This window comes from Colius striatus, chromosome 13, assembly GCF_028858725.1.
Source record: "Colius striatus isolate bColStr4 chromosome 13, bColStr4.1.hap1, whole genome shotgun sequence".
Lineage (NCBI taxonomy): Eukaryota > Metazoa > Chordata > Aves > Coliiformes > Coliidae > Colius > Colius striatus.
In genome coordinates, this window is record NC_084771.1 from 9272509 (window position 1) to 9295761 (window position 23253).

Sequence of the window (23253 nt, forward strand, 5' to 3'; positions counted from 1 at the left end):
ACATCTCCATCTAACAGCACAGACGCCTCTGGTGTGCCCAGTATTTACATTAAACCAACACCACTACCAACATCTATGTGTTCCCAAACTTGCACCGCCCAAGAGCAGGTGAGGCAAACTGTTTGCAGACTGGTTTGAACTTACCACACAGCCCATTCCTTTCCCAGACAGGGGAGGGTGAAGCATGAGAATGCTGTGAATTCCCCAATGTTTATCTTGCTCAACGAGTTTTATTTAACCGCATCGTTAGGTCACCCTCAAATTCCCCCGAACAATGAGGGGAAAAACCCGCAGAAAAGGGTGTGGCCTCACCAGCAGAAAGAAGGGGCTTTGTTCCCTCCATGCACAGTTCAAAAGATGCACACACACACAAAATGCATCCAAATCAATCCCCATAAGCAGAGCTGCAGCGCAGGGGGGAACTGCAGTCTCTGAAAATACTTTTCTCACTCCAGCCAGGCTGCAACGACGCTGGTTAGCACTGCTTGGTGTGAGGCAAACACACTCCCAAAAGCTGCTATGCTGTTAAAGTCTTCACACCATTATCCAGCTGCACCTTTGGTAACACAGAAGGTTTCTTGTCTGAACGACAGTTTCTCTTAAAGTGTGTGGGAGGGGAATAGAGGACTCGCTGCCTTCCTTTGCTACGCTGATCTGTAATTTATGGATTAGTCTTGCAATTGTTCTACTGCTACAGCAGTTGCTTGCAAAGGAAACCTCTACTCTGCGCAGCTATTTAGGTTAAAAAGTAACCTCATTAGATTCCCAATGCTTTGAAGACAAATTTCAGTTGCTTCCCCTACTGGAAACCTTGCCAGCTGAACCTTTCTCCTCCTCTCCCCACACCCCCCCGCCCCATGTTCTTTCAAAGCAGCCAGGATCCATCCAATACAGACAAAAATCACCCTGTCTAGAGGAGCTGACTGTTGGCGTGTTTTCAAATACCTCTCCCTTAAACAGCAAGCAGGCTACATCTCAGATTCACTTGTGTATAACATTGTGAGCATTTCTGATGCAGCACAACCATGGAGGATCTGTTTCCCTTTCCTGTGTGTACAGAGATTTGAGACCTTTGAATTTTCAAAAACATTTGCAACGAGCTTCTACAATCATTACCCCCCCTAAACCCTTCACTTCCCCTTTTCCTGGCCTCTTTATTATTTATTTAGCCAGATCAAAGGGCCTTTTCATGAGGCTTGTATGCTGCTGAAGTCATTTCAGATCACAAACAATGGTGGACAAACTCTGAAAATAGCTCCCCATAGGACTAGTAAGGTTCTGAGCAGATTCAAATTCCCCAAAGCTCAGACTCTGTTCCCAAATACAGACTGGTTTCTTCTTCTTGCTCCCCTCCAAACACAACACGTGCAAACACACACACACACACAAAGACCTTACCATTTACTTAGGTAGCAACGCCCTCCTGTTGCTCCTTTGATTTTCCTCTTTAGTTTCAAAATGAGGTCAAAATCATTATACCAAATCCCACCTGGTCTTGGACACAGATGAGATGGTGAGTAAACAGGTAAAGTAAATCCCTCTTTTCAGCCCACCTAAATAGAACTTCATCTTCACCCACACCGCTGCCAGTGTTTGGCTCAAGCCAAATCCAGCTCCTTATCCAGAGGAAACCAGAACAGGCTGACATTTCAAATGATGCAGGAAAATTAGTGAGAGCTAAGAAAGCTCATGTGCAATGAGGCACAGAGCACGCTCCCTTTTGCACTCCTATGCTTTGGTCCACTGATAATACAATCTGAAAAGCTCCAAGGAAGCTCAGGTGATTGTTACCTGCACCATGCTTGCTTTCATTCACTTTCTCCTTTCCTCCAGAGCATTTAGATGCAGTTTAAACCTTAAAAAAACCCCTTTTGTCTGGGCAGATGTAATTAAAGAACAGCCTAAGACAATAAGTAATGGCAAGTCTCTATGCTGAATCCCACCTTTTGGAGCAAACCTTTTGTGAGGCTCAGTATTAAACTTCCTCATGCCATAAAAATCAATCTGGCTTCTTTTGGGGTGAGGGGTTTTTTTCTTGGTTGCTTTGTGGGGTCAGGCCTCTCTAAGTAAACTACTTAAAGAAGTGATGGTCCTTCCACACACAGTCTGTAGCTGAACACAGTATGTCACCTCACACAGTAAAGATGGGATGTTTGCTGAAAGAAAACCTGCCACAGGAGTGGAGAGCAATGGGCTGAGTTTCATACTGCCTTTCCTTATGGAGTTTAAGATCTTGCTTACCTGACTGACCCATACTCGGGGGGATGTTGATACCTCATCATAGGCCCATCAGATCTTCCCTGCTGGCTCATGCGATGGTCGCTATAGAAATGCCCCGAGTCCTGAGGTTTGCAGTTCACTGCCGGGGTGGACACGTTTTTGTAAGGATACTCTGGAGGAGGCCCCCGCTGCTCCATTCCTTTCATGTTGGGCTGGGAAGGGGGTTGCACCGAGTTCTTGTAGAACTCATTGGAGCCAGAATTTTTATAAAGGTCACTGGACTGCTGAGGAGAAAGAGGAGAGAGGGGGGAGAGCGGCGCGCTCGTGACAGGCGCGTGGGCCTTTACCCCGCTGGTGGCCAAGGACAGCTGCATCAGCCGCTCGCTCAAGGAGCGGACGTGCCCTTGCTTGAGGTCCTTCAGTCCTTCATCCTGGTGGACCTTCCCTGGGCTCACTCGCTGAACTGTGGGCCGCCCTTCAGTCCTCATCTTTTGGTTGGTGACCCCCGTTACATAAAAGGCTGCCCCGACGCTGGCGTGCGGCTGGCCCCTGAAATACTGCGACTGGACTTTGGCTTCCTCATAGGTCGGGAGATCCTCGCTGTTCTGAAGCCGTGGGGAGAGCTGCTTCTCCATGATGCTGTTGTCCACCTGTATCTCCTGGCCCTGGGGCTCCTGACGGGCAGCATGAGTCACAAGCTGGTGGTCCTGGGGGCTCAGCCCTTCGTTCTGAGATGCTGGACTCCCAGTGCTGTTGAAAGGGGGAGCATTTCCTGTGGCTTGCTGGTGTAAGGCAAGGAGGTTACGGTTGTCATTTGGGTTTCCGTATCTGAGCTGCTCCTGCAGCAGGCGTTGTAAAACTGTCGTAGCTGCTTGCTCTTCTGAATTCCTCATCGCAAACTGTGGTGCCTTTTGGGTGGAATGTAAAAGCTGCCCTTGACCTAAGGAAAGGAGACACGGTTGTTAGCGCCTGAGTGGATCAAGCAAGAGACATTTAAGAGCAACGCTTGAAATACAGAAAAAAAGAAAAGCAGGTTAGATTACCAAAGCTTCCCATAACAATGGGGGTCATTAAGGCCCTTGGCCTAAGAAGGACTTGCATGCCAGGGGGCACAGCCTGGGAAGGTGATGAAAGGTGACTTGCAAGTTTATAGGAATATCAATGGCCTGCAAGCTGCAGGGATGCATGGCGAGTACCTCAGCCAGCCAGGCTGCTTCCAGGCTGAAAGGATGGTTCACAGGACGATGGTAAAAATGCCTAAGACCTGTTTGCTTTACATTTCAGGCTACCAACAACGAAATACTCTTCCCACATTTGCAAGGAAACAAGGATTAAAGGGTGAAATCAGCAATTTGTCAGTTTTAAGCAAAAAAGAAGAAAAAAATCAAGAGGCCCATTAAGATAGTATATGGTTCAAAGGAAGTAAAGCCATCTCTTAGCTTATAGTTTAAAGCAATTAATGAGTAGCTCATCAGCCAGCAGGCTTTCAGAGTTATGAAATACCCAGAGTGAGATCAGCACCTCGTCTCCCTGCTGCAGAAAGCACTAGGTACTGGTGCAAGCAAGGACTCTGTAACTTCCTGCTATACAAAGGCAACCAAATCCTCACACATCTAAATACCATCAGCTGAATGCATGCAAATGCAAGAGGAGGAAAAAGAGTTGTCTGATCTAAGGAACAGAAAAAGACCTCCAAGTGGCAGGAAAAAACACTGTGTACCACAGAGACACACAAAGAGCCAATGTCAAGCACATCTTAAGTACAGATTAAGCCAGTGACCAACATCACAGCGATTACACTCCACTCAGTCTCCCAGGGGAATCAGGAATCTGTCCTGGAAACTCAAACCCTTGTATGAGCTGAAATATCCCAAATTAATGACACCTTTGAGACATTTAACTAAAAGCAGAGATAATTTTGAGCTAGAACAGGTCAGAACAGAGAGTATGCATTACTTGCTGGCTAAGCTGTGGATGTGCTTTGACAGCATGTTAGAATTCCATCACTTTGACACCTTTTTTTCTGTTCAACATCGCCCCTTAGCAAAAGGTGACTTGTTCCCAGGGGTTTGTTCTGTGGCAGAACCGGGGATGGACTGCAGGAGTCAGGAGACCTGATGGGGGCTCTTTGTTCTTCATCTCTACAACCACTCAGTTTCCCCCCTCAGGCCAACCTACAGAGGAGTCCACCCCCATAACACAGGGTGGCAGACAGAACTCTCCTGATAAGGTTAATGAATGGAAAGTGAAAATCTACCTCATTCCAGGCTGCCTCATCAAACTAGGAATTCAGGCCCTGCTGACCGGCCTGGAACTCTTCTGAAATCCTCTTTCAAGTGGCACATACCTATTTCCTTCACTTTGACTTCCTTGGTAAGGAGGAGCAGCTCTGCCACATGAAGGGGGAACACACAGCCTTCCTCCTGCAAGTCCAAAATCTCCACTCAGGGATGGCTTCAGGCTCCTCTTCAGTAGGCCAGATCACTTGATACTCTCCTCGCTTCCAAAATAATTCTGAGGAAAGCATTGAAAACATCATTTTAATCAGCAGATGAGACCTTCGAAATAATAAACCTTGGCCCATATTTCACATTTTTCTTTTGTAGCTTCTTGTTTTCTCCCTGAGCCCAACAATTTCGATCCCTTTAGGATGAATGAACTCCCCTGTCCTTAGCAATCTACTCCAGCTGCTGCTTTAATCATGGCAATTTCTGCTCCAAGATTAAGCGTTGCCAAGTAATGCTCCATCCCATCTGTGCCTCTAAGTGAAACAGTGATTAAAACCCGCTAATTCTTTAACTCCATTGTTTTAGTTTTTTGCTAAGAATGAAAGCTGCAGCACAGATGATGATACCCTGTGCTTATGGCTCCTTTTCCAGTGGTGCTGTACATACCAAACCACATCAGCAGAAATCCTTTAATGAAAGGTGATAGGGTTAAATGCTTTATAAATGTCAACAAATTACGCTTCAGAAATGACTGTGAGAATGATCAGTATATGAATATTGGCTTTACTTTACAGACTGGGAAAGTGAGGGGAAGAAAAAGGACACTGACAAAGTATATGCCAGAAACATATTGCAGAGCACAGCTCTAATTCCCAAAACATTCTTTAATTACATTACTTTTCCTCTTCAGAATATAAAGCAGTGAAGAAAATTTAACCACTGAAGGGAAGAATCATGAGAACGTAGGGAAATGTGTGTTTAGGCTTGTTACTCAAGAAGCAGTTAAATCTACTACTTGAAGGGGTCCTAAAGAGTAAAGGCAAATGATGTGGAACATACCTGCCCACTTAAAAGTGCAGGCAATGAAAACAGAACTGGTGACATTAAAAATCTCCATTGAGATGTATAATTTGACTTAATTGCCTGGAATGTTGCAAAAACTAAAGTGAACAGATGTAGTGAAGGAATGCAGACGTGGATACTTCTGTCTGTGTCTCACTATGGCACACATCCACACCCAACAAAAAAAAAATTCTCAGATCTGCAAGTTAAATGCTTGAGGTGTCAACGGGGATTTCAAGGCACAGGAACAGTATCTAAGCAGGGAACAAGGCAGCGTTGTGTGGTGTGGTGTGGTACTTCAAGATGGTGGTTGAAAAAACCATCTAATGTCAAATTCTTAACTGGTGACTTAGCTTGAGAGGGATATATTGAAAACAGCTGCCAGCAAATATGCAGTAAAGAACCTTTAAACCAGGCATTAAGATAGCAGATAACCAGAGCAGTTTCTAGCCTCTTTCCCCCATGTTGCACAACAGAAGTTGAGGATTCCTTGTCCCCCTCACACCAGTATCATCACTGACTCCTTTTATTTCCTTTTTTTTTTCATTTAAACAAAGTTCCCCTAAGCAATCCTTTTTATTAGAGCAGAAAAAGGCTTTTATTATGCAATATGATGCTGCCTTTCCACCCAAAGATTTCTTTTGTCTCAACTGGAAAAATCTAAGGGGGGTGGGAGTGTGTTTATTTTTTTAATACAAAGATACAACCCAGCTTGAGATCCTGCCTCTCTGCCTTAGAGATTTTCTCTCAACAGACAAATTCAATCTGTGCATGTTTAACTCCTTGGAACGTTCCAGCAACTAATTCTGTATGCAACCATTTCACACACAGCAGTACGAGCCTGTTCTGCTGATCTGATGGAGGGAAGCCACAGTTCACACAAAGAATTTGCAGGAATTGAATACTACTAATTTCAGTGTGGATGTAAACTAGGAATCAGCCTGGAAATCCACCACAAAAGGTAGACCGAGATACAATATGACTATGAAATCCACTTTCTTTAAACATCAACTGTTAACATTAAGCCTGTTTTTTCCATTTAATTAACAAAGAGAATCTTGTGCAACTAACTTGGGTGGCAGCATTCCTGGAATCTGCTTTCTGAGTGAGCTGGAAACTTGTGGCAGAACCCGCGAGTTAACTTTTCTATGTAATGAAACACAAAAATGAACAGCACAATCGGTCCTGGAGCCCATGTGTTATTTATTTGGACACCAAATTTGTGTCAGGCTCTTCCAACAATTTCAGTTTTCAGTGTGCCAAAGATGGAAATTAGTGAGGTGCACTGGAAAAGTTGTTGTGATAGAGCTGGAAGGAAATTGGAATAGGTTCTGTTTAAACACAAGCGTATCTGAGGGGTTACTGCACTCCCATGAGACCTCACCCAGAGTTCTGCATCCAGATCTGAGACCCTCAACAAAGAAGGACATGGAGCTGCTGGAACGAGTCCAGAGGAGGGTCACAAAGATGATCAGAGAGCTGGAGCACCTCTCCTATGCAGACAGGCCGAGAGAGTTGGAGTCGTTCAGCTGGAGAAGGCTCCAGGGAGACCTTAGAGCAGCCTTCCAGCACCTAAAGGGGCCTACAGGAAAGATGGGGAGAGAGTTTTGCAAAGACATGTGGTGACAGGACACAGGGAGATGGCCTAAACTAAAAGAGGACAGATTTAGATGGGATATTAAGAAGTTCTTCCCTGTGAGGGTGGTGAAGCAATGGCAACAGGTTGTGCAGAGAGGCTGTGGGGGCTTCATCCTTGGAAGTGTTCACTGGCCACATTGGATGGGGCTTGGAGCAACCTCATCTAGTGGAAGATGTCCCTGTCCATAGCAGAGGGTTGGAACAAGGTGATCTTTAAGGTGGCTTCCAACCCAAGCTATTCTATGGTCCCACAACTACACCAAACCTGTTACAATGGGTAGGGCTGAATTCAGACTACCAACAACTGCACAACACTGTACTGGCTTATGGGTTGGTGTGCTCTTCACAACCACAAAGCCTAGAAACACCTTGCTCTTCAAGCAGAAAATTCAGTTTTAGACCAATTCTGTTCCAAAGAACTATTACGAGGTAGTTTTCCCAAGCTGAACCAATTTCACAGCTTGTTCCTGAGCACTGAAGTTCTACCATCACACTACCTTGCTCTGATCTCCAGTCTGAAATGATTTAAGGTAACTTCTCTATATGTTCTTGAGCAAAACACCTGTATGTTGAGCAAATCTGTATGTTCTCAAGCAAAACATCCGAGTCTAGAACTGGCAGGACTAACAAAAGAATTGCAAATAGTGCTGCACATAACCAACCTGAGATCAAGACTGGGCATAAGAGGGGAGGTGACACAGGTACTATTTAAGGAAGAAAAGACTTGTGTTTGCAGGGCACTAAAAACTCAGTAGCAGGAGCTTCTGTCTTAAACATCATATAATTATGCACAGGAATCTTGCCAGTCCCTTGTGAGGAAGAAAGATTAATGAAGAATTTCAAATGATAATGCTGCCAGCCTGTAAGGAACCAAAGCAGCACATTTCTGTACAGCATGCAAATATTTTTCGGCATTATAAAAATAAACAAGCTTAGACAAGTGAGCTACTCACCACTGTTTGATGAGCAGCTATAATGCTACAGCTCAATTAACCTGCATGAAGCAATAACCTCAGAAGCTAAGAGAAGCATCTTTCTTTAGCTTGTGAAACTAAGAGGAATGCAAGAGTCCCTGTGAGGACAGCCTGTATATACTTGCCCAGAATTACTGCTTAGCCAAGGAGCTAATTAGCTTACGCATCAGGTGGGATGGGAACAGGTTCACCACCTCAAAAGGGCTGCAGTACAGTTAAGCACTTTCAGTTTTACTACTAAATTTTGTGTCACTCACATACAAAACAATCCAGTGACAGACTTCAAGCTCATGCAGGAAATTCTACGAAGTAATTCTGTGCTTTTCTTAAAAGACTTGCATGTGATGCTGCTTATCCTGGTTGGCAACAGGTGATGGGATGTTATCAGCTGAATGAAGCCTTAAGTTGTTTTTTTTAGGTGTGGAGTTATCTTCAGACATACCTGCACATTGTAACAGAGAAGGCCAACACAAAACAGAGAGAGAATAGAAAGGACTAGCTGTGAAGTCCAAGGGCAATCACAGGGCCCAGCTCACACTCTGAGTCACCTGCTGTTTAATAGAAATACACCTTTGCTACGTGGCCTATGCAAAACCCAGCAGGCTGACTGCCTGACCCTGCCAAATTCACTTAACCTGAGGGTCTGTAAGACCACTGGAAACACGGCCACCCTGCACACACACACTCACTTTGAAGCACCAGACTCACAAGGGCGAGGTCCAAAGTTATTTAATAAACAGTGCAGGTTATCAAGGAATGCTCTTTATTTCATTTCAGTCTTAACTAAGGAGGAGGAAGGGAGAGAGTACACACTAGGATAGTCCTTGAGAATAAAGGTTCCCAACATCTGGCGCCAACACCCCAATCTGTGAGGTGGCACACAACATATCCCAGAGTTGTGATAGCACTTCAGCACCTGCTCCTAACCAAAAGTGGTTTTCAGACTCCAACCATAAGTACTTCCCCAGCTTTCATTCAACCATCCCGTCCCTGCTTGCCCAGATCTGCTGCCTGTGGCTCAGGTGATCTCGGAGGGTGGCACTGAGCAGGTGCATGGAACAGTGCCAACGTTATTCATCTTCATACCAGAAGGACAGAGTCACTGGGCAAACAAGAAAAACTTCCTTCTTTTAACTAAAAACAAGAACAATGTCACCTAGATGGGTGCAAATAACATGCATACCCATTATATTAGATCATCAGGCAACTCCAGTGAGAGGCCACCAGAACACCCCAAGACTGATCATGGCTCTAACAACTCCTCAGGCCAAATCGAGTCTACCTTCAGCAAGGACCAGACTAATACAATTCTCCTCAAATGCTCCTGGTATTGGGATTGATTTGAGCACAGAACAGCACAGCAAAGCCTAGCAGGCCTGAAGAAAAAGCAGTCACTTGGTCTGGGTTGAGATAAGTCAGTCAAGACATCAACGTAGGAAGACCCCCTCTAAATACTATCTCTAAAGAAAAAACTGAAGAGACCTTCCTTGACCTTTGAATTACTGCTCTCTCACTATAAAGAATCAATTTCTTCACGGGGAAGTACTTATAATCTTCCCCAACATAATTTAGGTTTTATATTACAAAGGGGGTAAAAAAAGAGAGAGAGAGAGAATAAACACTTCCAGAGCCTGGTATAAATAGGAATGCTTCATGGCTTTTAAGCATTTTGATAAGAATGAGGTGGAATTTCAAGTACCTCCATAAAATACCAAAAGTCTGAGGGCCAGGAGGATTTATTCTGAATATACTGGTCTAGCAGCAAAACCAGCCTAGGTATATTCATCCAGCTGGTTTTACTGGGAATATTTCTATGTGACTACATCCCACTGCTCAGTCACACCTAAATTGTTACGCAGCACTACCAAGCACTATCCTCACATCTGCAGACAGATAACCCTTTAGTGGCAACTTCTACATACTAAACAAAACTATAATAGCAGCACAGGAGAAGGGAGCTCTGATACTAACTTTGTAAAGGCCAAGATCTCACCTTTTAGATGTCGTCTTGTTAAATCAGATGAAGCTTACACAGGTTTAGTCACCTCGGGTCTCATTTCAGAGGACTGCCTCCCAGCACAAACCGAGCAAGATTCATCTGCTTCCAACTGCACAGATTTCCAGTAATTACCCTCGTAGAACCGGGGAACTGTTGTAAACCCAAGCCACAGTTTAAATTCAACTGTAAGTTTTGTTTTGTCTTTAAAGAATGCTCTACTTCTAGCTGCTGCTGGCACTCAGGGCAGCGCCCTGCTTCTGTCGTCAGCAGCCCCTGTCCCACAACTATCCCAAGTATGCCTCAGCACCATTTTCATTGCATTGTGTGGTTTTGCCATTCTTTCTCTGATTTAGTCCAGGCCTCTCCTCAGGGCTCTCGGGATAATGAAAACCATGTGAGAGTAAAACGTAATCTTCAAGCACGCAAACCAGTTTCATGTGCGTTATCAGAAGGGAGCAAAACGTTGACAGTGCATCATTTGTCCCCACCGATAGGATCAGGCTGCTTTAATTGCTCAGGAGATAAAAGAAGATTAGAATCAGAATCGACATTAAAAATAAAGTCAGAATTCGAGACTAAAAGCTTAAGTCCTGAAAACAATGGAAATACAATCCCTAAAGAGACATGTCTATTTTATGCCACCTTAAGGTAGTTTTTCCCTCATATCTCAGTTGTGACATCCTTAAAAACTGTATCCCAAGTTGACACAAACAAAAACCACAGGTGAAGAAGGGTGCAGGGAAGAAAAGAGTCACTATGGCCTAACTTCAGCGTGGAACTTTCTGGCTTTTTCTAACATTACCACAATTTAAACTATTTTAAGGCCTCATGTGGAAGAGCTCTTCTTGTATCACAAAGCAGTGTGACTATTAAGTCACAGAACACAAACAGGCACAGCCTCTCCTTTCTTCAAAGAGCTGCTTGTTGGAGGTTTTGTTCTTTATAAAAAGAAACACAGTCAGCTTACCAGTTGTCAGTCAGCCTAACAGAGCTGGCGATGTTGGGGCTCAAGGAAACAAACCTAATGCAGTATAGGGACAAGCCAGTATCAGGAAGCACGTCCTTTTTGTCATGTCCAAGGGTGCCGTGGGTTAAAAAGATGGATCTGTTTTTTTAAAAGCAAACCAAAAACAAAGTAAAACCCAAGAGAAGATCCAGACCACCACGTTTTTAGAAAGCAAGGATGTTGTAAAAGTGGTTTTGGTGTTGTTCTTTTATCATAACCACCTGGGTTTTTCATGTGAACCTTGTAAAAACCTTTAATTACTTGTAAGATGATTAATTAAGCCTCACCACCACACTGGGAGGAAGATATTACTACGTTCATTTTAGCATAGTGATGGTTGGCCAAGTACTGGCCTAAGTTTATGTTTTTGTTGCCACAACTATGTCACTCAGGGAACTGATTTCTTTCAATGTAACTATTCCAGCAACCACTCTAAAGCAGATGCAGTTACACTAGGAAATAATTGGGTTTAGGTACATTACTTAGGAAAGCTTGTGTAAACCATACCAGCAAAACTTTTTCCTTGCTAATATAAACTTCATCACTACTAGAAAGATTCTCCATATTAAGTGGTGCAACAAATATTTTAAGCACAGATCCTGCCTAAATGGTTTTTATCCAGGACGTAAGTAGCCCAGAACTTGTGCAAGCAGAAAGCATGGGAACTTTCTGACTATTTTCTGCAGCTGGAGAAGAGACTGCTGCAAGGTATCCCTAGCAGCTGCAGAAAGACGAAGTGAAGAGCTACACGGTCTTGCCCTAATGAAGGAAATCTGCCTGCTCGTGTTTTGCCGGCGTGGTGTCAGCAGCTGGTAATACACCACAATCTTTCGCTGCTTAAGCACGGAGATGGGATAAAATGAACTTCACTGAATGCACTGGAACCACAGATAACATATTGCTCCTTAAGCACAAATCCAAAATCGTCAGCCTTGCCTCAGCTTTCCTTCAGAGCTGCACTGGATGCCAGCAGTTCTTGCAGCAGGAAACGCGCTGAGCTCTCCGCTGCCTGAGGAATGTGGCTGCTTGGGCCTCACTGGGGCTAGGAAACCTGCTACCCTGTCTCCCAAAGTGCTCCCTCAGAGCCCCCTGTCTCTCACGAGCACCATCTTGGGCCTCAATCTCCATTTCAGCCTTTTTGAGATCGCTCCATGGAAACATCCTTTCAAAACACCACCTGAGCAGTTTGGGATGAGGCCAGTGGTCTCCCATATAACGTTTTCCTTGCCGTCCCTACTTCCCCAAATCAGAAGTGCCCTGGTCTTTTGCTGGGTGGTAAAACCACTCTTCCCTCACAGATGCTAAGATTTTGTAATCACTTTTTAAAAACAAGATCAGAATGCTCCACACCTGATCTCAACTTGGCAACAACAAAAGCTGGGCTTTTCACGTTCCAAATTTGTTTGTAGCTAACACCAAACCAGCATTTAGTGTGATGACTTCAGTAAGCTATGGATTACCAATTCCCTGTGCACCTCCAAAGGCTGTTTGATGCTGGTTTTATTGTTCCACATCTCCAGAAACATCGAGGAGGCTTCAGCTTTGTTTCTTTTCAAAAGGACAATGGGAAAACTAGAAAGAGACATTTTCCCACCCTGTTTTTCCCAAGCCCCACAACAAGACGAGCTGGTCCTAGTATGAAGCAATCAAATTTCTTTCAGATGAACACAGAACCACTCAAATTAGACCAGTAGGAAAAGTCCACCAAAGCCTGAAGTGAACAAAGCCACTGAAATGTGGAATTACTTTCCTTGAGGGTTACAGTAAATGATCCTAAGAAATTCAGCAATTCTTTTAAGAACCGAGTTGTGTAGAGACACAAAGCATTTTAAAGTAAACAGACATTAACTGCGATACAACTCTTAGACAAGGTCTTAGAAGTGCAATTAACTCATTAAACAAAGACTTAAATCAGTTTAATTCACAGACATTCATACAAGAGAACTGTTCATCTTGGTCTACGATTAGACTCCGCAAGTGCTTTGCTAATGCAAATAATAGCAAGGCCTTTAAAAACAATTGTATAAGATCAGTGAACTTTTTAGTGGTTTAAACAAAGTCTTGGTTCTATTTCTAACCAATCTTGCGTAGCTCAACAGTAGCCATCAAGGAAAATGACCAAGGACCCCTCCAAACTCCCAAAGATTTGCAAATACTTAGTATTTTATCATATAAAAGGTTATTTTAAGCTCAGACACAACCAAACTAGACAACAGTCATTCTGAGGGGATCAGAAAGTAAAAAAGCAACCAATATGAATGGCAGTATTTATCTCTGAAGCCCTTCTGCAGGACTAAGAATGCAGGCTGCGTGCCAGTAAAATATGAGACGATTCAGCTATTAGAAACAGGAGAGAGCACTCAGTCCTGCAGCACCAAGCTAGCAATCCGTGAGCTGCTCGCAACAAAGCGTGACACGTTGAACAGCTATCGTGAAGGATGACCACAACCCCTGATCCCCAGGTGCTACAGGACTCCAACAAATGTTTTTCTTCACTCAAGCCAAGCACCTCACATAACCCATGACCATGACTCTGACAGGATTTTAAGGCTTTAAGGACTCTGTTTCCACAGGCTCCTTTTATTTTGCACTCAGCTTTTCATTTTGTTCACAACTTTTTCTTTTCCGTCCTTATCCATTCCTCATTCTCCAACCTCCTGCCTACATCAAATGCCTGGTTTGCCCTGAATGGCCATTGATAAACAGCTAAGTTTCAAATATATTCTTACTTTAAAAGTTATAGCCAAGTGTCTAGGCAAACACAAGCTTCATCAACCCTGAAAAACTCCGTTCACTTACAGGCAAATGAGACAAATATTATATTGCATATTTAGGAACTCCTTTACATTATTTCTCAAAGTTGGTTGAGATTTTTTTCTGTCTTGAAGATTTCTTGGCTGCTCTTAAGAGCCAAGTAACATCCAAGACTGATATTTGCTGACTTTAGTTCTCTGTACAATACAGTGTTTTCATACAGTTGCAAGAGCTGAAGGTACGGCTGTAATGTGGAGACAGCAGCATGCAGTTCTTCCTGTGGCCAGCACTGCATTCCAGAGCTGTTTGGGAATACACTCTCTCCTATCTAAAAAAGCCTAAGAACTGAGAAGCTCCTGCAGCCAAACTGGACTCATAGGGCAGCTATGTGCTTGTTCTTTCATAAAGACAATGATTTAAAGCCTGTGATGGATGATACCTTGTAGAGGGCACATACAGAGAGAAAATCAGGCACAAGAGATAGATAAAAGTCTAATCTAGAAAGTAACTGCCCATCAGAAAGCAAAGAATTCCTGAAAGCAGAAAACAGCACACAGAAATTGGTTGTGGCCCAGATTTGACACAATGGGCTAAATAATTTTGACAAATCCTCCAGTGCTTCCTGAAACTTTACAACCCCAGCAACAGGCCACTTGGAACACTTGTATGAAGAATCAAGAGATCCAAGTCCTCTCTTGTGTTTCAGCGCATAGAAGAGGAGAAAGAAAGCCTTGAACCTATTGCCAATCACCAAGAATGGCTGTTCTCACACTATTACAAACATTTGGTCTCCATGGAAGGGGGATACCTAGCAGCAAGCACTGGCAACCAACGACATCCACCCCCACTATATGTCCACAACAGCACGGAGGAAAAACAAAATCCATAAGGCTATTTTGATTAAGAAACCTTTAAGAAGACATCTTCAAAAGTGAGTGTCTGAAAATGCCTTGAGACATTGGAATGTGTGACAACAGCTAGATGAGGGAAAACAGGCATCTTACTTTATTCTGAAAGCATTTACACTTCACCCCAAAGTGGGAACATCTAATAATTCAAGAGCATCTTGCCAAGAACAAGGTCATAGCTTTAATTCAGAACAGAACATAACACACATCATACTCTGCACTGAACAGAGAATCTTGTAATTTACAGGTGCTCTGAGGCAAGTTTCAGTGTAATACAAACTCTTAACATGTAAGAACTTTCTCTTATTGGGCTTTGTCTTCCCATTGGGTTACGTTCTGCAGCTCTTTAAAAGCTGTTGGTAGGAGTGAAGCAAGAACTGCAAAACAAGAGTTCTGCCCCACGAGAGGTATGAACAGATACATTCCTTCACAGCTAAAACTATTTATACATTAACGTACACTGGGACTGTTGATAATTAAAGACTTACCTCTGTATATACATTAATATGGCAACAATCTAAACCTATATCAGATTTTGCTTCACATCAAGAAAATAAAGCCTTTAACGAGCTGAAATTTTACTTCAGCTGCTCATTCACTGTGCTGACCATGAGCCCCAGCCACGGAGCCACACATCACTGGGCTGGGTGCTATAGGGAACTGAATGGTGCAAATTGTTCCCTAAAAAAGGACCCAGCACCAACACTCCCCCCAGTTGTTTTGTTTCTAAATCACATTGCGCTCAACTGCAGACAAAAGGAAAGGACAGAAGAGGGAGAAGTGTTTTCTTTGAGAACTCTAGCCTTGCATATCCTCAATTTCACTGTCATGGTTAGAGAAAGGTGGCAGTAAAGCAGGGCAACCTCATTTCTAAATAAACAAAAAGATTGGTCAGTCTGCTGATGAAAGATAGGATAAAGAGAACAAGAGGACTATTAAATTATCTACACTTCTGGGATTCTTGCTATTCTTTTGCAAAGTGAATGGCTTATGCAAATCAGGATGCATCTGAAATACATCATTCAAGCCTTCTTGTACAAATATAGTTCTTATTTATCCAGAAAGATCCCCACCAGCTGGTAATGTTTGCATACAATGTTAAACCCAACCTCTAGAGCCCATGCATTATGAGTCATTTTACACTTAAAAACATTAGTTCTCATAGTTCTTCTTGAAGATGGTGCATCCCATGAGAAGAACTGCAGTGGAATTCAACAAGAATGCATTCTGTTACCATCCTACTTCCTCTAGCACAAAGAAGTTACAAGTTTCCTGTTGTAAGGTGGGTTTTTTTCTCCTAATGGTGCTTTGCCTACAGACCATGTTTGGAGAAAGGACAAAAGGATTTGCACCAATCCCTTCTATATGAATCAAATATTTATGCTATGCCGTCTTCAAGCACTTTCATCTAGTAACCAATGGAATGTGATCTCCTGACCTTAACACTCAAGCACGTCTAAATCAGCTGCCCTTTGAGCTGTATTACAGACTACAGAGGATTTTCATACGTTTGTATGACAGGCATACGAAGATCTTGCAGCCCAGCTGTGGCATTCTGGGCTACAAACCACACATTAGTCCAAAGCAGCTCAAGCAGACTTCAGGAAAGAGCAATGCTTTGATTCTCCCATGTTTATGGCACAATCTGATGGCATGTGTCACCATTTGTTGGTAAAATGATGAATTGTGCTATCAGTGTATTAGCCAGCCATCACTATTTAAATATGGGTCACGCTAACAACACCCCAGTTACCAGGTGCAGGCAGCACTGCGATGCCTTGCATGGCCCATCCTGGCTACTCCAGGCTACTCAACTCTCTGCCTCCAGCCTCCTCCCCAGGACAGGCAATGCTGCCTGCAAGACATTGCCAGAAACAGAAAGCCAACGAGCTTGAATGAAGAACAAGGTGTCCCCTTCCCTTCTCCTGAAAATCCTACCCTCGCCTCAAGAAAACACTAGAGCAGAAACAAATCATCCTGTGTTGTGTTTGTGGCTCCCAGGAATGTTTTAAGGACAGGGGTTATGTTGTAAGGAAGTGTCCTGGAGAGACAAAGAGGAAAACTAAATGCCCCAGATGAATATGCAACTTCTAACTACAGGACAATTTCTTTCCCAGGGTCAGCTCATGACCCAGCTCTTAGGAGGAACAGTCACTGAGGTAATCCTGGTGAAAGCCTGACCCAAAGATTCAACAGGGTCATGGTCTTCATGGTAAGATTCATGTTTTCATATCAGCCCTGAAAACCAGTGTGATTCTGCCCATCACTCACACAGGAGCAGCACAATGCTGCAGGGCAAGCTTGAGAAGATGGTTCTTGCATTCCCATCCTGATTTGGCAGAAAGGCTCAGTCCTCAGAAAAAGTCAAGGGTAGCAGAAAAAAAGCGAGACAGCAGCCAAAATCTGTCACATCCTCTCCCCCAAGATGAGTCCCAGCCAGTCACCTGCCCGTCCCCTCACAAGGTGCCTGCTCCACTCAGCAGAGCCTGAGCAGCCCTCAGTTCTCCAAGGGTCCATCACCTCAGAGCACACTGACTCACTCTTCCCCTTGAAGGCAGAAACAGGACACTTTTCCCATTTTCTTTTCCCACAGAAATCCCTCCAGGGAAGAGGGAAGGAAAAGGAGAAGAAGAACAAAAAAAGGAATAGGCACCACAACAGACCAATCTGTGGCATTTCCTGTATCATCTACAGCAGAAACCCACGCAGTGGGGAAGAGCGTGATGTCAAGGCTGGTTTCACCACATAAATAGCCAGATCCTCCTGCCACGAGCTGCTGTGTGTTTCCACAGGGGACAATATAATCCTCCCTGCAAAGAAGAGTCCTACGAGCAGCCACACCAAATTCCACAGCCTTGCACAGAAGGCTGGTAGGGATGAAACTCTGGCCATGGTGAAAGTGGGTATATGGGTACAGAGCTGGGGGAGAAGGAAAATCAGGAATTCAGAGTGGCCTTATTGCTTGTAAAACAGCACACATCCAGCACTTGGCCCCCAAGGAAAGGACTACGCTACAAAATATGTTTCCCTGCACAGAGACTGGGCCTCCATCCACTTATGATGTGCACATGTCCCTGCTGTGTTTTCAGGCATACTTTAAAAATAATAAGAAGAATAAATCTCAAAACAAAGGCATCATATCCTCATAGTCCCTCGGTACAGTGCCAAGCACACTCCCAGCCACATTCAATAATCTGTTATGGCACGTTAATTACGGGTTCAACACTTTTACACCTTGTGACACAGTAGTAAAGCACTTGAGACAAATTCCAGAGCGAAACAAGAAATCTCGAGCCGATGTGGAAGTCCTGTGTGCACGCACGCACACGTAAAGGCACATGCATGCTTCTCTGGGAGGCATGACGAGCAAAGACAACCTCAACACGTGGATTCCATGCACAATGACTGTGACTGTTTTCTCTAAACAGCACAAGAAATGCATCTGCTTTGAAACACAGCCCGACACAAACCCACTTCAGCGACCTCCACTGAATTTTACTTTATCCAATTACACACAAGTACATCACTATTTTGGTTATTTACTTCCAGTGGTGAAATGAGTGGATGAGGTTATAGTTTTTTTGCAAGATGAAGAGCAATCTTTACAGGAAAGAGAGCGATGGGCAAAAGCTGACAGAGGAAAGAGCCAGTCTAACTCCAAGGTTCAGGCTGCAAGAATGAATGCCGAGTCCCTTGCGCCATGAGCACGTCTCTTACCTACTGATCTGCTGAAGACAAAAGGCTTTTCTTCTTTTCAGAAACTGGACACTTGCAGCTCGTCGGGTCAGTAACACAAAGCTTCCCTGCTGCCAAAGGTATTTTTTTTCCCCCTCGGGTTTTTGTTGTTGTTGTTTCGTTTTTTACCCCAGAGAGTAAAGGGCAGAACAGTGGATTCAGCAGGGGCAAAGGGTGGAATTCGAGACTCAACAGGCGAACTGCAGAGCCCTCTCCAAAAGATGCTGTATTTCAAGGCGCTTTCAATTTCAAATCCTTCTTCATCCTCAGTGTCAATAAAACTGGAGGGAGGGCGAAGTAAACTTTTTTAACTGCAAAACCAAGCCGGACTCCACAGAAAGGGGAACGTGGTAGGAACTGGACTTGTGGCTCGACTTTTTATTATTAAAAATAAATATACTTTCAGACAGGCAATCAAGACAGACGGGTAAAAATCCGGTATCGTCAGACGGGACCTGCCCGCAGTCCCTGGGAGGAGGATAGCGGTCTCTCCAGAACGGCACAACAAACGAGAAGAAGGGGAAGTCTGCGTCCCGGCGGCGACAGCCCGGCGCAGGCTCCGCTGTCAATGGCAATGCCGCCCGGGACGCTCGCAGCGCCCGCGGCCCCGGCAGGGAAGGGCGGCCCGCAGCATCGCGGCCGAGGGACGCCGCTCTTGTCTGCTCCGCGGTTACCTGTGCGCAGCGCGGCGAGGCGAGCACGGAGGAGCCGCGGGGCCGGACGCGGGGCTGGGGCGGCAGCGTCTCTCCGGCACACGCTCCCCGCGGCAGCAGGCTCACGGCTCGGCGGGCAGAGCGCGACAGGGCCGGGCCGGGCGGCTCCGCTCGCTCCTCCGCCTCCTTCCGCCTGACTGTGCGGCGCGGGCGCCCCGCGGGACCGGGCTCCGCCGGGGCGGGCAGGAAGCGCCGCTCCGCCCCCGCCGCGGGCCCGCCCCGCCGCCAGCGCGGGGCCGCGCGGCCGCTATTGTGTGCGGGGCGCCGGCGGGGAAGCGCGGCCCGGCCCGGCCCGCGGGCGCGTCCCGCTGTGCCCGTGCGGCCCGGGGCTCCGGCCGCTGCCCCTCCGCGTGCCCGCCAGCATCTGGGCGCCGTCTGCCCCGCTCGGCCCGGCAGCTGGGAGGCTGGGCACCGCGGCGGCTGGGAGGACTCGGTAACGACGAGCCGCTGGGCCACCTGCACAAGAGTTCGCAGGAGGTTGCCCCAAGGCCTCTGAACCATTCCACGCAGTCCGTGGAGCTAAATGGGCTCATCCCGATGAACACCAGCCAAGGATCTGAGTCACCCCGTTTTTGCTGGCCAAATGCTGAAAATAATTGAAAGCGTGGCAAGACTTGATCCTGACTGCCTGCATGTAAGCAGGGTATTAAAGGAGCTCCCTCTGGGTAATGCTCTGCTTAAAACTAAACCGTGCATCACGTAGTCTTGCAAGACTCGGGCAATCACAGCAGCAAACAACCATGGACCTCTCCCACCCTGCCACAGACAGGTCTAATGGCTGGCATGTAAAGAGCAGACAGAAGAGACTTTAGTGTCTTCCCCAAATGCAACGATGATTTCATCATCCATCATATTTCATCTCTTTGCCACGTGATAACAGATGGCAGCCACGTTCAGAGGTGGCTTTTGCCGAAGGTCGTGTCTGGAATCACGCTGTAGAATCTGAACTTTAAAAACTGTTTGGCTTTAAACATGTAACAACCTTTACAAAATAGCATGTCTCCACATTTGACAAAGGCCAGTAGAAGGACCTCAAAATGTTGATTAAAAAAAAGGCTTAAGTCAGTGTCTGTGTATTGGAAGATCAATAGCAATTGGTAAAGAACACAACGGAGTCACTTCTGCAGCGGTACCAACATCTGCATCAGAGAGACAAAGCCCTGGCTGGCAAATGGGCTAAGCAGCTCTAACTTCTCCCAGGCTGATGCCTGTGATCATGGCAAATCCCCAGCCTAAACAAGGCCCCAGATGACAACCTGTCTTTCAATAGGGACCTATCTGTGTACAAACAATGGTACCTTGCCTTTCTAACAATCAGCCTCCTCCTCTGGCTTTTGCATACAATGCACTCAAATATTCCCCCTTTGTGGTCACTCCCATCCCTCAACAGCTTCTGTTTGTCTCCTGGCTCCCGGCCAGTAACTTGTCATTTCAAGAATGAGCAAAACACAAAATGAGAGAAGCTGTTACAGTGTGCCCACAGTTGATTTCATATACTCAGGCCTGACCAGAAGCACTAAACGTGCAAACACTGAATGTGCCACACATCCCATCATCCCTGCACTGTGAAACTTGGCCTACCAGAGTTCCTTAGGACCCTTTATCTGAGAAGAGAACATGATTCTGCCATTTATCATCTAATTGCTCTAAGCACACAAATCCCTTCCAACATTCCCAACTCTTCACATTGAAAAGAAAGATCTGGAAAAAAACAATAAACCAGGAAGTCAAATTTCAGAAATCCCAAATGCAACACATATAAACACCTATTTTCTTCCCTTGTAACTCAACATTGACTCATTGGTGTATCAGTGCAAGTGTAGAAACAGGTGTAAACGGTTCATGAACACCCCAGAACCTTGCAGCCTGCAAATGCAAAAGACAACACAGAAGCAGCTAAGGAAGCCCGTATTTGCTGGGTGCTGTGGGCTAGCACTGTCAGGGAAATGCCTAGCTACAGGGAGTTCAAGAGGTATAATACACATTCTGGCTCCCTCTCACATGCTAAAAGAAAATAGCAGTGAGAAAAGAGAGAAAGTAGAGTCCTGGGGAAAGTAAAAATATTGCTTAATGCAGCCCTGGAAAAGCAGCTAGCCTTGCTCCAGGCATGTTAACCTCAGCTGCTCCGCTGCTGCTCACTCTACAGAGCACCAGCGCTGCTCCTCACTCTACAGAGCACCAGCGCTGCTCCTGTTTAACCCACACCACCGGAGATAACAGCTTTATCGGAACTGGAGAAGAACAAAGCCACATGAAATCCACATTCTCTTCCTTAAAGTATTCTCCCCCTGCATCCTCCCAGCAGCCGGCTCCCCGCCCAGCCCAGTCCCCAGGAGCTCCAGCACACATCTGAACGGCTGCCAGTGAAGGAAGCGAGCAGTTTCCATACACACATCACGCCACAATGTGGGAATTCAGGAAACAACACAAGAAAGAGGTTCCTAATAACTGTTCCAGCATACTCGGGCCAATTTATGCAATCACACAAAGGTCACGGGAGATGTGTTAAAAAGCACAAAGATAAACGCCACAACGGCATCTGGTTCAAAGGGGCAAAATCAATCTCGGGCTTACAAAGTGTTTGGACGACCTGGAATTGCTCCACCTACAATTTTTTTAAGAGGTTGTCCTTCACATTCTTTAAAATTCCTCCATCTTACAGTTCCTCCCTCCAGGAACCGCTGTAACTCGCCTGTCCTTTGTCCACAGCAGCTGGAGCTCAGGAAGCTGCTGATATTATCCCTGGTGTACAGAGCGAAATCACCATTCACTGCGGCTGAGAGGGGTGTCAATTCATTTCCGTACATCTCTGATCTCAGGCCAGTTTAACAGAGCTTTTCATTCTTACACATAAAACCCAACTGTTAACAGTGCTCAGAAGTGCTCATTTAAGCCCCTGGGACCAGAGTACATCCCCCATTACTACTGAAGCAGGGGGGTTCTGTGTGGAGTCTGTAAATATGCTGTTGGGTGAAGTAATGGTCCTACAGTAAACAAACAGTAACACAAGCAACGGCAAAGAGTAAGAGGAGGAGCTGAGGCCAAGTTTACTAGGTGAGCAGGACCAAGGAACTGGTAATGCTGAGAAGAGAGACTGCTTTCTCTTTCTTGCCATAAAAGTCAGTTTGACAGATATATTCATTGAAGAAATGGAAGCAAATGAACAAATCCATGAGGGCATACAGATCAAAACCAGAGTAGAAGACTCCAAAACCCTAAGAATCATAAGAAATGTCTAAAGAAGGCACCAAGGTACAGGAGGGTTTAGTGGTTTGTCCGAAGTCCTGCTGTGAATTCACACTAGACTTGAAGGATCTCCAAGAATGACAGGCCACAGGTCTTGCCTTGCTGCCTGCACATAGAGTGAACTTGGACAGGCAGCATTGCAGCTTTTGCTGCCTTTTTACCACCTGGACAGCACCCAGGGCTTTCAGGGTGGTCATGGCCTTTATAAAGTTGCACTGTATCAAGCCCTGAGCTGTAACAAACCCTGAAAGGTTCCCTCAGGTCCTGCCATTGGGTACAGCTGGAAGACCAGCTATGATTTCTGAAGAGAAACAAAATCAATCTGACAGACATGAGACTGAGGCAAAAATTATATGCAAAACCAGCTACCATTGACCAACAGAAGGTGATGACAAGTACAAGTTTATTACTCTATGCATTCTATATAATAAAACTTTAACAACCATGGATGTAATGGATACAAAGACTTTTGCATAGCCAGCTTCATGTCCTGTCCATATTGTGATTTACACTGTACAATGGTTCCTGCACATCCAAGGGTTTGTATGCAACTGCGTGGGAAGGTTTTTAGAAGTACGTTAGTCTGGATGGTACCTCTAAGGGGGTCTAACCCAAGTTCATCTCGTTCCTTGGGTGAAGAAAGGGCCTCCACAGGAAAGGGGAGGAAAGGAGCAGGTTACCACAGTGAAATGCAATATAGAGGTCAGCAGCGATGTGTCACCGTCAGTTGATTGATTGGGTACCACCTGTAAAGGGAATTATTCTAACTG

The 23253-nt window shown here is 45.3% G+C and overlaps 1 protein-coding gene across 3 annotated transcripts in view; it reads right to left on the minus strand.

The window, feature by feature from the left end:
* AMOT (angiomotin) overlaps nucleotides 1-23253 on the minus strand; it is a 62816-nt gene that overhangs the window by 32023 nt on the left and 7540 nt on the right. Inside the window, exons 1-3 of one of the 3 annotated variants that reach the window (XM_062006627.1) lie at nucleotides 18507-19363; nucleotides 4568-4734; nucleotides 2242-3160 (exon numbers count right to left, since the gene is read on the minus strand). In XM_062006627.1, the coding sequence (XP_061862611.1) occupies nucleotides 2242-3113 (872 nt within the window). In that variant the 5' untranslated portion in view covers nucleotides 3114-3160; nucleotides 4568-4734; nucleotides 18507-19363. Of the gene's footprint in view, nucleotides 1-2241; nucleotides 3161-4567; nucleotides 4735-18506; nucleotides 19364-23253 lie in introns of those variants that run through there. The other 2 variants (XM_062006628.1, XM_062006629.1) reach the window with 2 other exon arrangements.